At 42.8% G+C, this 16,315-nt stretch overlaps 1 protein-coding gene across 2 annotated transcripts in view; it reads right to left on the bottom strand.

Annotated features, from left to right (window-relative positions):
- The window catches only part of LOC147003724 (NACHT, LRR and PYD domains-containing protein 4C-like), a 34,656-nt gene that overhangs the window by 10,112 nt on the left and 8,229 nt on the right, over positions 1 to 16,315 (bottom strand). The window contains exons 3-6 of one of the 2 annotated variants that reach the window (XM_085841073.1): positions 12,369 to 12,527; positions 11,812 to 11,976; positions 8,556 to 8,723; positions 546 to 716 (exon numbers count right to left, since the gene is read on the bottom strand). In XM_085841073.1, the coding sequence (XP_085697199.1) occupies positions 546 to 716; positions 8,556 to 8,723; positions 11,812 to 11,976; positions 12,369 to 12,527 (663 nt within the window). Of the gene's footprint in view, positions 1 to 545; positions 717 to 8,555; positions 8,724 to 11,807; positions 11,977 to 12,368; positions 12,528 to 16,315 lie in introns of those variants that run through there. The other variant, XM_085841074.1, reaches the window with a different exon arrangement.

The raw sequence follows: 16,315 nt of genomic DNA on the forward strand, positions 1-16,315 counted from the left end.
GGCTTAAGGATTATATTCTAGACCCTGATTTTGGTTCCATACTCTGCTTCCTGATGCACAAAATTGAGAATAATTTTTATCCACTATGAGGCCACTTCATCATGCTTTTTCCCCAACAGAAGAGATGAGACCATTCCATACCATGACCTCGAATGACCCTGTCTCCCTTAAGTTGCTTCTGTCAGATATTTCATCACAGTCATGGTGATGAGAAATTCACTAATACACCCTTCTGTCTAGGATCTGGGCTCCAGTTTTCCATCTGTTGATATTTGTTCATCTTCTAGTGCCCATCCAAACTTCTTAACCATCCCTTCAGCTCTAGTCATAATTCCCCTCTTTCTCTCAGTCCCTTATGTCCATATTCTGAACAGCTTCCCACAACACACCAAAACCATGACACAGAGGCCAAGACACAGATCTATCTGTCCTAAGGAAAGGGTCTTCAGGAGCCTGAGGTGAGTGACCCTACCTGGCATACACTCAGGCATATATATTAAAGATTCTTAAACAGAGCCTCCAAGGCCAAGCTCAAAGAATCCTACCTTAGTGACTTCAGGACACTGTCTGGGAGAGTGAGAGCCCCACAGAGAACCTTCAGCCCTTTATCCTTCAGGTCATTGGAGCTGATGTCTAGGTGGTTCAGTGTTTTGTTCCGCCTAAGAACTTCCGAAAGGTAGTCCCAACATTGCTCACTGAGGGAACAGTTGGCTAACCTATCTCAGGGAAAGAAAGGCATGTAAGGGGGGAAATATAACAGTTCTACAACTTTGTAAGTAGCAGTGACAAAATATTCAAGTAAGATGAAGAACTCCTGGCTTAGTGGAACATATTTCCCTTCATCTGATTTCACACTAGATCTAGCATTGAAACTGAGTAAATTCACTGACAATGCTAATGTTTTGAAGAACTTACCTGAATCTAATCTGAATCCTTTATATTAGCAGTGTCTCAATGATACTTCTTATAGTGACATGGTTAGTGTAACATGGGCAACCATAGCAATGTTGTCTTGTATAATAAACAGTATGAAAATATATTTTAAAAACAATGTCTATGTGGTTTAGTTTCATTTCTGTTGTGAGAAAAATATCCTTATAAAAATCAATTTTGGCGGGGGGGGGGGAGAGGCTCTAATTTAGCTCACTATTGCAGATTGCACTCTTTCATTGTGTGAAATCAAGGGGGCAGAAACTTCAAATAGCTGGCCACATCACATCTAGAGGCAAAGGTACAGAGAATCCATAGATGCATGGCTATGTTTTCTATTCTTCAATAATCCAGGACTCAATCCCAGGGTAATGGTGCTGCCCACTGAGGGCTGGGTCTTCACAGACTAATTAGCATAATTAAGACAATCTCTTAGAGACATGCTCATGGGCCCACCTGGACACTCCTTTATTGATACTCACTTCTCAGGTGAGTATCATTGTTCCAGGGTGACAGCTAACACTATCCATCATAATATGAAATATATAGGAATACATGACATGAAAAATCACCATCATTGGCCCTATCCAAAACACCAAACCTCTCTCCCATGTTCTAAAGTCCTTAATTTTCTTCCTTATTAGCCTACTCATTTATTCCATTCACAATTACAAGAGAGTTTCATTTAGTATGAGATGAAGTTTAGGGGTTCATGGGCATTATTCTCTGTGACTGTCCCATTCTGCATGACAAAACCAAGTTACTGACACAAGTCTATGTGTCTGCTACAGGTACTTTAATCTAGTCAAACAGCTTTTAAAATTTAGTACAAGAAACCCTTGATATCTACGGGTAGCTGGGTTGAGTGTGGATGTGGGGTCAGGGTCGCTGTGGATGTAAAGCTCTGCAGGTACTCAAGAGCTCTATGTACAGTGGTTCAGCATGTGTCCAACCTGTCGATACTCTCCCATATACTAGTTCCAATTCCCTCCACATTTTTTTTTAGATATTTTCTTTATTTACATTTCAAATGTTATCCCCTTTCCTAGTTTCCCCTCTGAAGATCCCCTATCCCCTCCCCCTGTTCCCCAACCCACCCACTCCCATTCCTGGCCCTGGCACTCCCCTATATTGGGGCATAGAACCTTATCAGGAGCGAGGGCCTCTCCTCCCATTGATGACGGACTAGGCCATCCTCAGCTACATATGCAGCAAGAGCCATGAGTCCCACCATGTGTTTTCTTTGATTGATGCAGACCCATGGAGCTCTGGGGGTACTGGTTAGTTCATATTGATGTTCCTCCTATGGGTCTTCAGACCCATTCAGCTTCTTGGGTACTTTCTCTAGCTCCTTCATTGGGGACCTATGCTCTGTAAAATGGATGCCTGTGAGCATCCACTTCTGTATTTGCCAGGCAGTGGCAGAGCCTCACAAGAGACAGCTATATCAGGGTCCTTTCAGCAAAATCTTGCTGGTGTATGCAATGGTGTCAGCGTTTGGACTCGGATTATGGGATGGACCCCTGGTGAGGCAGTCTCTGGATGGATAGTCCATCCTTTCATCTCAGCTCCAAACTTGGTCTCTGTAACTCCTTCCATGGGTGTTTTGTTCCCAATTCTAAGAAATGACGAAGAGTCCACACTTTGGTCTTCCTTCTTCTTGAGTTTCATGTGTTTTGCAAATTGTATATATCCCCTTGATCTCCTTTTGTTGTTGAATTGCTCTGGCTAGGACTTCAAGTACTATATTGAATAGGTAGGGAGAAAGTGGGCAGCCTTGTCTAGTCCCTGATTATAGTGAGATTGCTTTGAGTTTCTCTCCAGTTACTTTGATGTTGGGTACTGGTTTGCTGTAGATTGCTTTTATTATGTTTAGGTATGGGTCTTGAATTCCTGATCTTTCCAAGACTTTTATCATGAAGGGGTGTTGGATTTTGTCAAATGCTTTCACAGCATCTAATGAGATGATCATGTGGTTTTTGCCTTTGAGTTTGTTTACACAGTGGATTATGTTGATGGATTTCCATATATTCAACCATCCTTGCATCCCTAGAATGAAGCCTAGTTGGTCATGATGGATGATTGTTTTGAGGTGTTCTTGGGTTCACTTAGCAAGAATTTTATTGAGTACTTTTGCATTGATATTCATAAGGGTAATTGTTCAGAAGTTCTCTATCTCTGTTGGGTCTTTATGTGATTTAGGTATCAGAGTAATTGTGGCTTCGTAGAAGGTAGAATACCTTCTGATTCTATTTTGTGGAATAGTTTGAGAAGAACTGGAATTAGGTCTTCTTTGAAGGTCTGTTAGAACTTTGCACTAAACCCATCTTGTCCTGGGCTTTTTTTTTTTTTTGGTTGGGAGACTATTAATGACTGCTTATGATTTTTTTAGGGGATATAGGACTGTTTAGGCCATTAATCTGATTCTGATTTAACTTTGGTGGCAGGTATCTGACTAGAAATTTGTCCATTTCATCCAGGTTTTCCAGTTTTGTTGAGTATAGCATTTTGTAGAAGGATCTGATGGTATTTTGGATTTCCTCAGGATCTGATGTTATGTCTCCCTTTTAATTTCTGATTTTGTTAATTAGGATGCTGTCCCTGTGCCCTGTAGTGAGTCTGGCTAGGGTTTATCTATCTTGCTGATTTTCTCTAAGAACTAGCTCCTGGTTTGGTTGATTCTGTGAATAGTTTGTTTTGTTTCCACTTGGTTGATTTCACCCCTGAGTTTGATTATTTCCTGCTGGCTACTCCTCTTGGGTGAATTTGCTTCCTTTTGTTCTAGAGCTTTTAGGTGTGCTGTCAAGCTGCTAGTGTATGCTCTCTCTAGTTTCTTTATGGAGGCACTCAGAGCTATGAGTCTCCCTCTTAGAAATGCTTTCATTGTGTCCCATAAGTTTGGGTATGTTGTGGCTTAGTTTTCATTAAACTCTAAAAAGTCTTTAATTTCTATCTTTATTTCTTCCTTGACCAAGGTATCATTGAGAAGAGTGTTGTTCAGTTTCCATGTGAATGTTGGCTTTCTATTATTTATGTTATTATTGAAGATCAGCCTTAGTCCATGGTGATCTGATAGAATGCATGGGATAATTTCAATATTTTTGTATCCATTGATGCCTGTTTTGTGACCTATTATATGGTCAATTTTGGAGAAAGTACCATGAAGTCCTGAGAAGAAGGTATATCCTTTTGTTTTAGGATAAAATGTTCTGTAGATATCTGTTAAATCCATTTGTTTCAAAACTTCTGTTAGTTTCACTGTCTCTGTTTAGTTTCTGTTTCCAGGATCTGTCCATTGATGAGAATGGGGTGTTGAAGTCTCCCCCTTTATTGTGTGAGGTGCAATGTGTGCTTTGAGCTTTACTAAAGTTTCTTTAATGAATGTGGCTGCCCTTGCATTTGGAGCATAGATATTCAGAATTGAGAGTTCATCTTGGAAGATTTTACGTTTGATGAGTGTGAAGTGCCCCTCCTTGTCTTTTTTGATAACTTTGGGTTGGAAGTTGATTTTAATCAATATTAGTATGGCTACTCCAGCCTGGTTTTTCCGACCGTTTGCTTGGGAAATTGTTTTCCAGCCTTTCACTCTGAGGTAGTGTCTGTCTTTTTTCCAGAGATGGGCTTCCTGTAAGCAGGAAATTGTTGGGTCCTGTTTGTGTAGCCAGTCTGTTAGTCTATGTCTTTTTATTGGGGAATTGAGTCCATTGATAATAAGATACATTAAAGAAAAGTAATTGTTGCTTCCTATTATTTTTGTTGTTAGAGTTGGGATTCTGTTCTCGTGGCTATCTTCTTTTTTTAAAATTAGGTATTTATTTCATTTACATTTCCAATGCTATCCCAAAAGTCCCCCCCCCCCCCACGCTCTCCCACCCACCCACTCCCACTTCTTGGCCCTGGCGTTCCCCTGTACTGAGGCATATAAAGTTTGCATGACCAATGGGCCTTTCTTTCCACTGATGGATGACTAGGCCATCTTCTGATACATATGCAGCTAGAGACACGAGCTCCGGGGGGGGGGGGGGAGTACTGGTTAGTTCATATTGCTGTTCCACCTATAGGGTTGCAGATTCCTCTAGCTCCTTGGTTACTTTCTCTAGCTCCTCCATTGGGGGCCCTGTGATCCATCCAATAGCTAAGTGTGAGCATCCACTTCTGTGTTTGCTAGGCCCCGGCACAGTCTCACAAGAGACAGCTATATCTGGGTCCTTTCAGCAAAATCTTGCTAGTGTATGCAATTGTGTCAGCGTTTGGAAGCTGATTATGGGATGGATCCCCAGATATGGCAGTTTCTAGCTGGTCCATCCTTTCGTCTCAGCTCCAAACTTTGTCTCTGTAACTCCTTCCATGGGTGTTTTGTTTCCAATTCTAAGAAGGGGCAGAGTGTCCACACTTTGGTCTTCGTTCTTCTTGAGTTTCCTGTGTTTAACCCCATTAAAAATGGGGCTCAGAGCTAAACAAAGAATTCTCACCTGGCTGAGAAGTACCTGAAAAAATGTTCAACATCCTTAATCATCAGGGAAATGCAAATCAAAACAACCCTGAGATTCCATCTCACACCAGTCAGAATGGCTAAGATCAAAAATTCAGTCGACAGCAGATGCTGGTGAGGATGTGGAGAAAGAGGAACACTCCTCCATTGTTGGTGGGATTGCAACCACTCTGGAAATAAGTCTGGTGGTTCCTCAGAAAATTGGACATAGTACTCCTGGGCATATATCCAGAAGATGTTCTAACTGGTAATAAGGACACATGCTCTACTATGTTCATAGCAGCTTTATTTATAATAGCCAGAAGCTGGAAAGAACCTGCCCCTCAACAGAGGAATGGATACAGAAAATGTGGTACATTTACACAATGGAGTAATACTCAGCTATTCCAAAGAATGAATTTATGAAACTCCTAGGCAAATGGATGTACATGGAGGGCATCATCCTGAGTGAGGTAACCCAATCACAAAAGAACTCACATGACATGTACTCACTGATAAGTGAATATTAGTCCAGAAACTTAGAATACCCAAGATATACAGTACAATTTGTGGCTATCTTCTTTTAGGTTTGTTTAAAGATTACTTTCTTGCTTTTTCTAGGGCATAGTTTCTGTCCTTGTATTGGTGTTTTCCCGTTATTATCCTTTGAAGGGCTGAATTTGTGGAAAGATAATTTGTGAATTTGGTTTTGCCATGGAATACTTTGGTTTCTCCATCTATGGTAATTGAGAATTTTGCTGGGTATAGTAGCCTGGGCTGGCATTTGTGTTCTCTTAGTGTCTGTATAACATCATCCAGGATCTTCTGGATTTCATAGTCTTTGGTGAGAAGTCTGGTGTAATTCTAACAGGCCTGCCTTTATATGTTATTTGACCTTTTTTCCTTACTGTTCTTAATATTCTGTCTTTATTTTGTGCATTGTTGTCCTGATTATTATGTGTCAGGAAGAATTTCTTTTCTGGTCTAGTCTATTTGGAGTTCTGTAGGCTTCTTGTATGTATATGGGCATCTCTTTCTTTAGGTATGGGAAGTTTTCTTCTGTAATTTTGTTGAAGTTATTTGCTGGCCCTTTAAGTCATTCTTATCTATTCCTATTATCCGTAGGTTTGGTCTTTTCATTGTGTCCTGGATTTCTTGGATGTTTCGAGTTAGGATCTTTTGCATTTTGCATTTTCTTTGATAGTGTATCCATGTTTCCTATGGAATCTTCTGCACCTGAGCTTCTCTCTTCCATCTCTTGTATTCTGTTGCCGATGCTCCCATCTATGGTTCCTGATTTCTTTCCTAGGGATTCTATCTCCTGAGTTGTCTCCCTTTCGGTTTTATTTCTTCTACTTCCTTTTTTAGATCCTGGATGGTTTTGTTTAATTCCACCACCTGTTTGATAGTGTTTTCCTATAACTCTCTGAGGGATTTTTGTGTTTCCTCTTTAAATGCTTCTAGCTGTTTAACTGTGTTTTCCTGTATTTCCTTCTTAAAGTCCTCCATCATTATCATGAGGAGTGATTTTAGATCTATGTCTTGCTTTTCTGTTGTGATGGTGTATCCAGGACTTGCTATGGTGGGAGAATTTGGACGATGCCAAGTAACCTTGGTTTCTGTTGCTTCTGCTTTTATGCTTGCCTCCTGCCATCTGATTATCTCAAGTTCTTGCTGCCTTCAATATATCTGATTGCAGCCTGTCCTTCCTATAATCCCAGTTGATTCAGGACTCCTCAGAGTCCAGCTTTCTCTGTGATCCTTTGATTGTGGGCTCCTGTGAACCTGATATTCTGGGTGTGTCAGAGTTCTTGGCAGTCAAGCTTCCTGTGAGATCCTGAAATACTGGTGTGACCCAGCTCCTGTTATCCTGGGATCCTGTTGTCCTAAGATCCTGGGCATGTTACAGTGCCTAGAAGTGATGTCTCCTTTGAGGATTTTGGAGCTCTCTGGTCTGTTCGAAATCAAGGTATACCAGAACTGATCAAGAGGAACCCAAGCCTTTGTTTAGAATGGGCTCTGGTGTCTTTTTTCATGCTGTCACAGGCCTGTCACAATTGGATTGGAACAGATGTTGTGTTCCACTCACCAGTGATCCTAAGATCGTGTGGAGAGACCTCTGTGGACTGTGGGGGTGTCTGCTGATCCTGCACCCAAGGTGTCCTGGTTCTGGTGCCGACTGGAAGGGCTTATTTTTAATTACGAGTATCTGTGTTGTGCTGTATGTGTTCTGTCCATGTGAGAGAGGGTGGCTGTGAAGGCCAGAAGAGGATGTTTGAGTTCTCAGACCTAGAGCTACAAGTGGATGTTAAGTTGCCTAACACAGGTGCTAGGAAACAAATGGGTCCTTTGGAAGAGCAAAGTGTGTGTTCTTAACCACCGAGCCATCTCTCCAGCCCACTGTGCTTGTTTATGTTTCTTAGGTTTATGCTTTGAAGCTTCTGCTATGGGACTGCATCATTGGGAAGATATTATAACTAATTAATTTGTCTGTGCGGTGTCTGAGAGAATGCCATGGTTCCTGGACAGGATTCCTATAGATGGCCTTCCTCCAGTCAGCAGCTCAACACAGAAACTGTGACAACTCAAGGAAAGAAAGAATGCCCAAGCACCCTTTAGCTACATTCTAAGCCCAAGGAATAAGAGACTAGGTAACTGTCCTATCCCATTATGGATGCAAACAATACCCTCATATTATCCCAGTGAAGAGACACAGGCACCCCTTTACCACAGGAAACACTCTGTCCTTTGCTGTTTTGGAAGAAATAGTCCAGTTGGCTGAGATTAGTCTCTAGTCTGTTTTCTACCTATCTCTCTATGTTGCCTTGGAGATCTAACAGTGTGCATGTTGCATGTGTGCTCCTGTGTGTATAGGCTGATGCTAATGCTGGTGTCTTCCTCAGTTGCTCTCTGCCTTGTTCTGAGCCTGCGATTCACCAATATGGCTGATCCCTGAGCTCTAACACCCACCTAATCTTCACTCCTCAGCACTGGTATTACAGACATCATTTTTTGCTGATATCAGCATAGAAAGTACTCCCACCCACTGAGCCATTTCCCCAGACATACAACTGGCAGATTTTAGTAAGCAGAGTCTATATTCAAACTACTTCCACTGTCCCTACAGTGCACCCCACCTCCCAAGGCCACTTACACCAAGTTCTTCAGAATGCAGTCTGGGTGGCACAAAGCCTTGGACAGAGAGGATATCCCTTTGTCCAAGTTGTTAGATGACAAATTAAGATGTTTCAACATCTTGCTGCTGATCAGGACGGAGGCAAAGACCTTGCAGTCATCTGGTGAAAGGTTACAGGCTGCTACCCTGCAGGAAAAAGATAACGTCATACTGCTATTTCCTCTGCTATCCCCATGAAGGTTTGGGACTTCACAGAATTCTTTATTTTAAAAAAAGATTTACTCAATTACAAAAGAACACACATGATATGCACTCACTGATAAGTGGATATTAGCCCAGAAACTTAGAATATCCAAGATACAATTTGCAAAACACAAGAAAAACAAGAAGAAGAAAGACCAACGTTTTTTGAATACTTTATTCCTCCTTAGAATAGGGAATAAAATACCCATGGAAGGAGTTACAGAGACAAAGTTTGAAGCTAAGATGAAAGGATGGACTTTCCAGAGACTACCCCATCTGGGGATCCATCCCATAATCAGCCACCAAACCCAGACCCTACTACATATGCCAGCAAGATTTTGCTGAAAGGACCCTGATATAGCTGTCTCTTGTGAGGCTATGCCAGTACTTGGCAAACACAGAAGTGGATGCTCACAGTCAGCTATTGGATGGAACACAGGGCCCCCAATGGAGGAGCTAGAGAAAGTACCCAAGGTCTGCAACCCTATAGGTGGAACAACAATATGAACGAACCAGTACCCCCAGAGCTTGTGCCTCTAGCTGCATATGTAGCAGCAGATGGCCTAGTCAGCCATCATTGGGAAGAGAAGTCCCTTGGTCTTGCAAACTTTATATGCCTCAGTACAGGGGAATGTCAGGGCCAAGAAGTGGGAGTGGGTGGGTAGGGGAGCAGGGAGGTGGGAGGGTACTGGGAACTTTTGGGATAGCATTGGGATAGACTATTGTTTATCTCTACAATTCCCTACAGCTGTTACTATGAGGGAAAGAGAAGGAAGGAACTCACAGGTGGAGAGAATGCTCTACTCTGCCTGGACCTCTCAGTGGGGAACTCCAGCAGAGCTGTGTCAAGGCCTCCCCAGTCATTTCTGCTGGATGAGCCCAAGCACCTGTCTTGTTCATGTTATTTGCAGGCAATATCTATCTGCTGCAATTAGTTCTTTTATGTGGTGGCACAAAACAGACACCCTGCTCCTTCCCCCAGGACAGGAGCTGAAGAGTTTCCTCTGGCTGCTTCAGTGAGGTGCCCCCAGTCAGCTTTAGCTGGATTCATGCACTCTCCTATATGATGTCATCTTTAGTTTTCTCTCTCACTGGGCTATCCTAGTCTCCTATGATGATGTGTCAGATCTGGTAATAATTTGCTAGCTATCTGTGCCTTCTTTCTTCTACTTGCTACTTAATCTTTTTTAGTTTTTCTTGCTATATAACTCAATCATTCAAAACCCAAGCGTGGCTATCTTAGAACCATACAGAATACCAGTATCCACGGCAGAAAAATAGGATAAAGTGCACATATCAAGAACTGTAGGGCTGGAGATGGCTCAGTGGTTAAAAGCACTGACTCTTCTTCCACAGGTCCTGAGTTCAAACCCCAGCAAACACATGGTGGCTCACAACCATCTGTAATGAAAATCAATGCCCTTTTCTGGTGTGTCTGAAGACAGCTACAGTGTACTCATGTAAATAAAATAAATAAATCTTAAAAAAATAACTGTAGTCCTCCACATTCATCCCCACCTTCCTTTTCTGTCACTAGCCACAAACCAGGAACATTATCCTTGCCTCTAAGTCCTAACTATCTTTGAACTTTTCTTGTGAAGTTTGCATACATATGTTTATAAATGACATCTGTTTGGATCAAATTCATGCCACCAACAATATCTGAGCTCCATCTAGATATGACCAATACCTACGGGATTTTCACCTGGCTTACTGTCAGTCAGAATTTCAACTTTTCAGGTATGAACACCGGCCATGAACACCTGTTTAGGAAGCACATCGAGTCATGTAACATAGATAGAACATGTGCTCAGCATAGATAGAACACGTGTTTAGCATAGATAGAACATGTGCTCAGCATAGATAGAACACGTGCTCAGCATAGATAGAACACGTGTTTAGCATAGATAGAACACATGCTTAGCATAGATAGAACATATGCTTAGCAGAAGAGTGCTGAGTTCTACTCTGTCAGAAGCTATGCAATCTGTACAGGGGCAATGCTTTCCAAAGTGTATATACCCATGTAGAAATTAACTCTCACATTCCACAATCAGATCAATTTTTAAAAAATTTACTCATTTTTAAACTTCACATCTGAGTGTTTTGCCTGCATGTGTCCATGTACCAGATGCCTGCAGATGTCAGAAGGTATAAGATCCTGTAGAATTAGAGTTACAGATGGTAGTGAACCACCACATGGGTGCCAAGGATTGAACTTGGGTCTCTGGAAGAGCAACAATAGCTCCCAATAACTCACCGTTTTACATTATTATAAATTACATTAATTTATTTATTTGCATGTGTGTGTATGACCAAGCACACATGCTACAGCATGCAAAAAGGGCATGTGAGAGAATGTCAAACGAAAGAAACAACTTGTAGAAGTTGGTTCTTTCCTTTCCTTTCTCCATGTGGGTCCTGGGATAGAACTCAGGTTGTAGGGTTGGTAACAAGTGCCTTAATTCACTGATCCATCTCATTGACCAGTGGTGATCAGTTCTTAAAGTGAGGAAGTCTACACATGAATAACAGAAAAATAGGACATAAGTGCACAAGTTAAAAACTGTAGTCCTGAGATGGTTTTAATGTCAATGTGACACAATCTAAAATCACCTAAAAAGGGAGTCTCAATGAAGGGTTCTCCAGATGGGGAAGACCTGTGGCCATGTTTTTGGGTGATTTCTTGATGAAGTTAACTGAGGTGGTAAAACCCATCCACTGTGGGTGGCACCAATCTTTAGGAAGCAGGATCCTGGCCTGTATAGGAGTGGAGGAAGTCAGTTGATCACTAGCATGTGTGCATTAATCCACTCTTGATCGTGCATGAGATGTGACTATGCTTCCAGATTGTTGCTACCCTGGCTTCCCACAGCAATGGCTTATAAGCTGAAACCCAGTAACCTTTTCTTCTTCTTCTTCTTCTTCTCTATCATTGCTTAGGTCAGGGCATTTTGTCACAGCAAGTGGATCAAAACTAAGATGCCTCTTTTAAGGGGAGTCAGTGAGCTAGGAGAACACACAGACTTACATCAGCTTTTCTATGTTGCACTCTGCCTGGCTCAAGACATCACACAAAAGTTTCACATCACCGTGGGACAGGAATGTGAGGTTGAGGTCCAAGTGCTGCAACCACTGGTTCTGAATCAACTCAAAGAACAGATGGTTATCACATAGGAAGGTCACATTATTTACCCTGTAGAACAAAGAGAGGGATCCATTAGTTTCCACTAAGCTCTCATCTTTGGCAAGAGCCTATATCCCATAATGACAGCATCACTCTAATTTTGTAACCCAGTGACACAGCTCACTAGGTTATTTTTCTCTTCTATGTGGAATTCTGAGAAAAGTTTGTAGGCAAGGTTGGCTGTCACATGAAGAAGCCCTGCATACACTTTCATCATTGTAAAATTCATGGGACATCCCTCAATGAAGAATGATCAGCCACACAAGTTAGTGGTACCAAGCCAGTTGAGATTCTACTTCGAACTGTATAAGCCTTCATTTATGCAGTTAGCTGAGAGATGGTGGGAAGGCAAGTCCATTACTTCCATGATATGACCACATCAAAGTTGAACTCTAACTTACACAAGTGCTTTAAGGGTGCAGCTGGGGTACTTCAGATGACGATATAACATCAAAGAGGCTGTTTCATTGAGAATAGTGTTTTTCACTTGGAGTACGTAGATGTCCTTACTGCTTATGAGCACAGAGCACATATGATGCCAACACATGAGTAGCTTTTCCCTGTAACAGAGGACAAAGAAATACATTCCACTGTTAGAAAAGTTAATTCAAGGCACTAGGGAGATGGCTCAGTGGTTAAGAGCATTTCTTGTTCTCACAGAGGACCCAAGTTCAGATTCTAGCACCAACATGGTGGCTTACAACTACCCTAACTCCAATGCCAGGGTTATCTGACACACTCTCTGGCCACCATGGGTGCTGTATGCACACATGTAGGCAAAACATTTGTACACATAAAATAAACAAATCATAAAACCTGCCAGCACTTTTGGTTCTACTCATTTACAAAAAGTTAAGTCAAGCCATTCACAGCACATAAATGTGGCAAACTGACTCCCGAACAGGTTAAGGGTAGCCAGCTAAGGTCATTTCATGTCTGCAGTTCTTAGCCAGACATGTGGCAAGGTCTGTGGGATTCTGATGTTATAGCTTGAGGGTAGAGATGCAGTTAATGTCTATTGGGAAATGGCCAGAGAATTCTGAGAATCCTACACACTGGGGACCAGGCTTGTTTGGGGCTATCACCTATCCTCCCAACTCCCACAACAGGGTAAGATAATGCATCTAACTTTAAGGAATAATATAGAGAGGAGGAGACTGCACACGAACACAGTGGTGACATAGAGTTGACCAACACAACCCTATACGTGTCTGCATGCAATCTATCCTGAAGGCCCTTGAGAGTAGGGCATATTCCTGGTTATTCTCACACATAAGATCACATTTTAAACTGCCTGGCACATCAGTAGAAGAAAATGAGAGGACTGATGCCCTGATTATGGCTGTAGACGTGGAATTGCTAGAATAAGACAGAATGTTACACCAGCAATTTCACCTTTCTCCTCAGAATTTACATAAGCCCTTGCTCGAATTGCCTATCTCCCAATGTAAACATCTTGCAAGGTTCTGTGCAACTTGTGCACCTCTTCTACCACTGGGTCCCCTTGGCAGATCAGGACTTAACCCTAGAGGTCTACTCCCCAGTGCAACCTGGCAAATGGGTGTCACTCATTATCCAGCCTTTGGTAATCTCAGGTATGTACATATTGTGGTAGATACTTGCTCAGCCTTTGTAGATGCTGTGGCCATGGCAGGTGAAAAGGCCTCTCATGTTATTAAGGCCATGAAATCAACAATGCTGGTAATGGGAGCACCTTGGGCACTCAAGACTGACAATGACCTGCTTACTCATCTCAGCAGTTCAGCATCTTCCTATCCTCATGGAGGATCAGTCACTCCTTTGGGATACCCTATAATCCTCAAGGCCAGGCAAGCACAGAAAGAGCAAATCGTTCCTTGAAGGGAACACTTGCTAGGGCTACCTCCTCAGAATCCAAAAGAGATCCGCACCTAGCCTTGGTGGAGTTCCTGTTCCACGTGAACTTTCTCTCCTTAGATGAGAAAGGGATGAGTCCTGCTTGCTTACAAACATTGTGCATTTTTGCTGCCGAGGGATGCTCCCCTCCCATTAGTTAGATGGAGGGACCCAATAACCTGTCAATGGCAACTGTCCGCTCCACTTCTGACAAGGGGGCAAGGTTATGCTTGTGTTTTTCCCCAGGATGCAACTGTGCTAATATGGGTACCCTCAAGAGATGTTGGCCTGGCTATGGACAAGGGATCAATGAAGGAGCCAGAAGATGACCAGGATATGGAGATATAATGTGCATACTGTGTTTATTAGTTTTTCTTCAGCCTGGGAGGGCCAATGAGTTTTGGGTTTTGGTGCTCTGCCCTTCATTCTTTTTGTCTGTGGCAGTTAACTCCCCAGCTTACCCTTGTTCTTTTCTCTTCCAATGTGAATTTGGGTTTGTCTTTCATGGACTTAGTCACTACTACACAACAATTAGAAGGCACTAGGTCCACGGAGGAAATTCTCTGCTTTATTACCAATGTCTCCTCTGTCAGCTCTTGTATCCAACTATACAATATGACCATGGGGGACTTTCATGGTGATCTAACCCATGGTACCATGTTAGGCATGAAAGTTCACGTTCCCCTTACAGATTACAAATCCCCAAAGGATCCCCCAAGCATATCATGTCCACCCCGGCCTCATTGTCCAAGGGTCTCTCAAATGGCCACTTTCATGGGACTTCTGATTCCTTGGGAGCACTGCCAGCCTGTACTAGGTATAAAATTTTCTGGGGACTACCCGATATTGTCATCTAACCTCACACTTGGCATGTGGAGGTTTACCTTGCATGATGCTTCCAATATTACTCCCTATGTTTAACAGGGTTCCCATTAGATTCCGATATGACCCCACTGTGAGCAGTTGGAATTTGGGTGGTCCCTCTAATTGTCTTGATTTATGACCCTTTTCTCTCCTAAAGGGTGGCTGTCTCTTTAATGGGGCAATATTAAGAGGCTGTTTGACTCCCTTGTGGATAGCCACTTCTGTTATGATGGGAGGAATTGTCATACTAATAATTATTTTATTTAAGTGTCTCTCACAGCTTATCTCCAGGCAGCATTCCATAAATGAGGCATCCCTGCAGGTGCTGATGGCTCTCAAAAATCCTGATTGTGGCCCTCCCAAGGAAGTGATCAAAGCACGGATGGCAGAGATCCGTGAGACCACCATATAGGCTTTTCCTCATCTCCCCCTTGTGTGACATGCCTCCTGAGTGATATCTCTTTGAGGGCTGGTAGTCAATAACAGGTAAGATCCTGGAAGACAGGACAACCTGAGACAGGTACAGTCCAGTATCCTGGGAATCCTCTGAGGTGGGGTCAACAATGTCGAGGCAATGGCACCCCAGCTCCCACTAGGCTGTCAAAATCTACAAACAAAAGGGTGGATATGGTGGATATATAGCAGGAACTGTAGGGAACTATCAACATTGGGGGCCATGCAGCTGCAAAAGCATCTCCTGCAGGAGGACCAAATTGAGGACTGTCTGAGAGAGCAAGGATTGCTGGTGCAAGCAGTGCCAGCCAGACGGGAATTGCTGTTTAGAACAGATACTTGGGACCAATGGGGGCTTGGGTGGAGGGTATTAAAGGAGCTTGCAGCAGTGATCAGATGAGCTTGCTGCAGCATTTCTCACCTGCTCCCAGAGTGTGTGTCAGCGACTCTGTGCCAACTCGCCCAAAACCCCCAAGAGCAGGTAGGGTCGGGCAGAGAGCTTGTCTAGGGTACAGGCAACAAACACAGAGTGCTTGGCAGTGTTGAACTTGAAAAATCCTGCCTTACAGTTAACCTTGGTAGTTTTAGAATGAAACATGAGGCAGGGTTCCAGAGTCCCTGAGTCAAACCTGAGCAAGGATCTCCTGGCTCAAGCTTCAGATACCACTGTTTACTCAGTATGTATCTCAGATAATATATGTGACCTCTCTGCCTACTTTCCTCGGGTCTAGCAGAATAATCAAATTTGCCTTGTCACATTTCTTACTGTGCTTGCGTGCCATATCACATGTGTGCAGGTCAAAGGACAGCTTGCAGGAATCAGTTTTCCTACTCTGTGGTCTAAGGAATTGAACTTAGGTCATCAGAGGTGAGGCACCTTTTATCTGCTGAGCCATCTTGGCAGCTCACCTTACATGTTTCTGAGTATGAAATGAGTCAATTTAGTACATGTTTGTGTGTGTATATGTTTGTGAATACATGCACATGTGTATGTGTGTGCATGTATGTGCCCGCATATGGAAGCCATGACTCTACCTCTTTAGTGCTGGGATTGTAGGTGCATGCTGCTAGGCACAGCGTTTTTAAAATAAAATAAATGTGGATCCAGGGGATGAAACTGAAGTTCTCATACTTGTGCAGCAACAGAGCCATCCCC

The sequence above is a fragment of the Mus caroli genome, unplaced genomic scaffold (assembly GCF_978045245.1).
Source record: "Mus caroli unplaced genomic scaffold, Mus_caroli_1 scaffold_8, whole genome shotgun sequence".
NCBI lineage: Eukaryota > Metazoa > Chordata > Mammalia > Rodentia > Muridae > Mus > Mus caroli.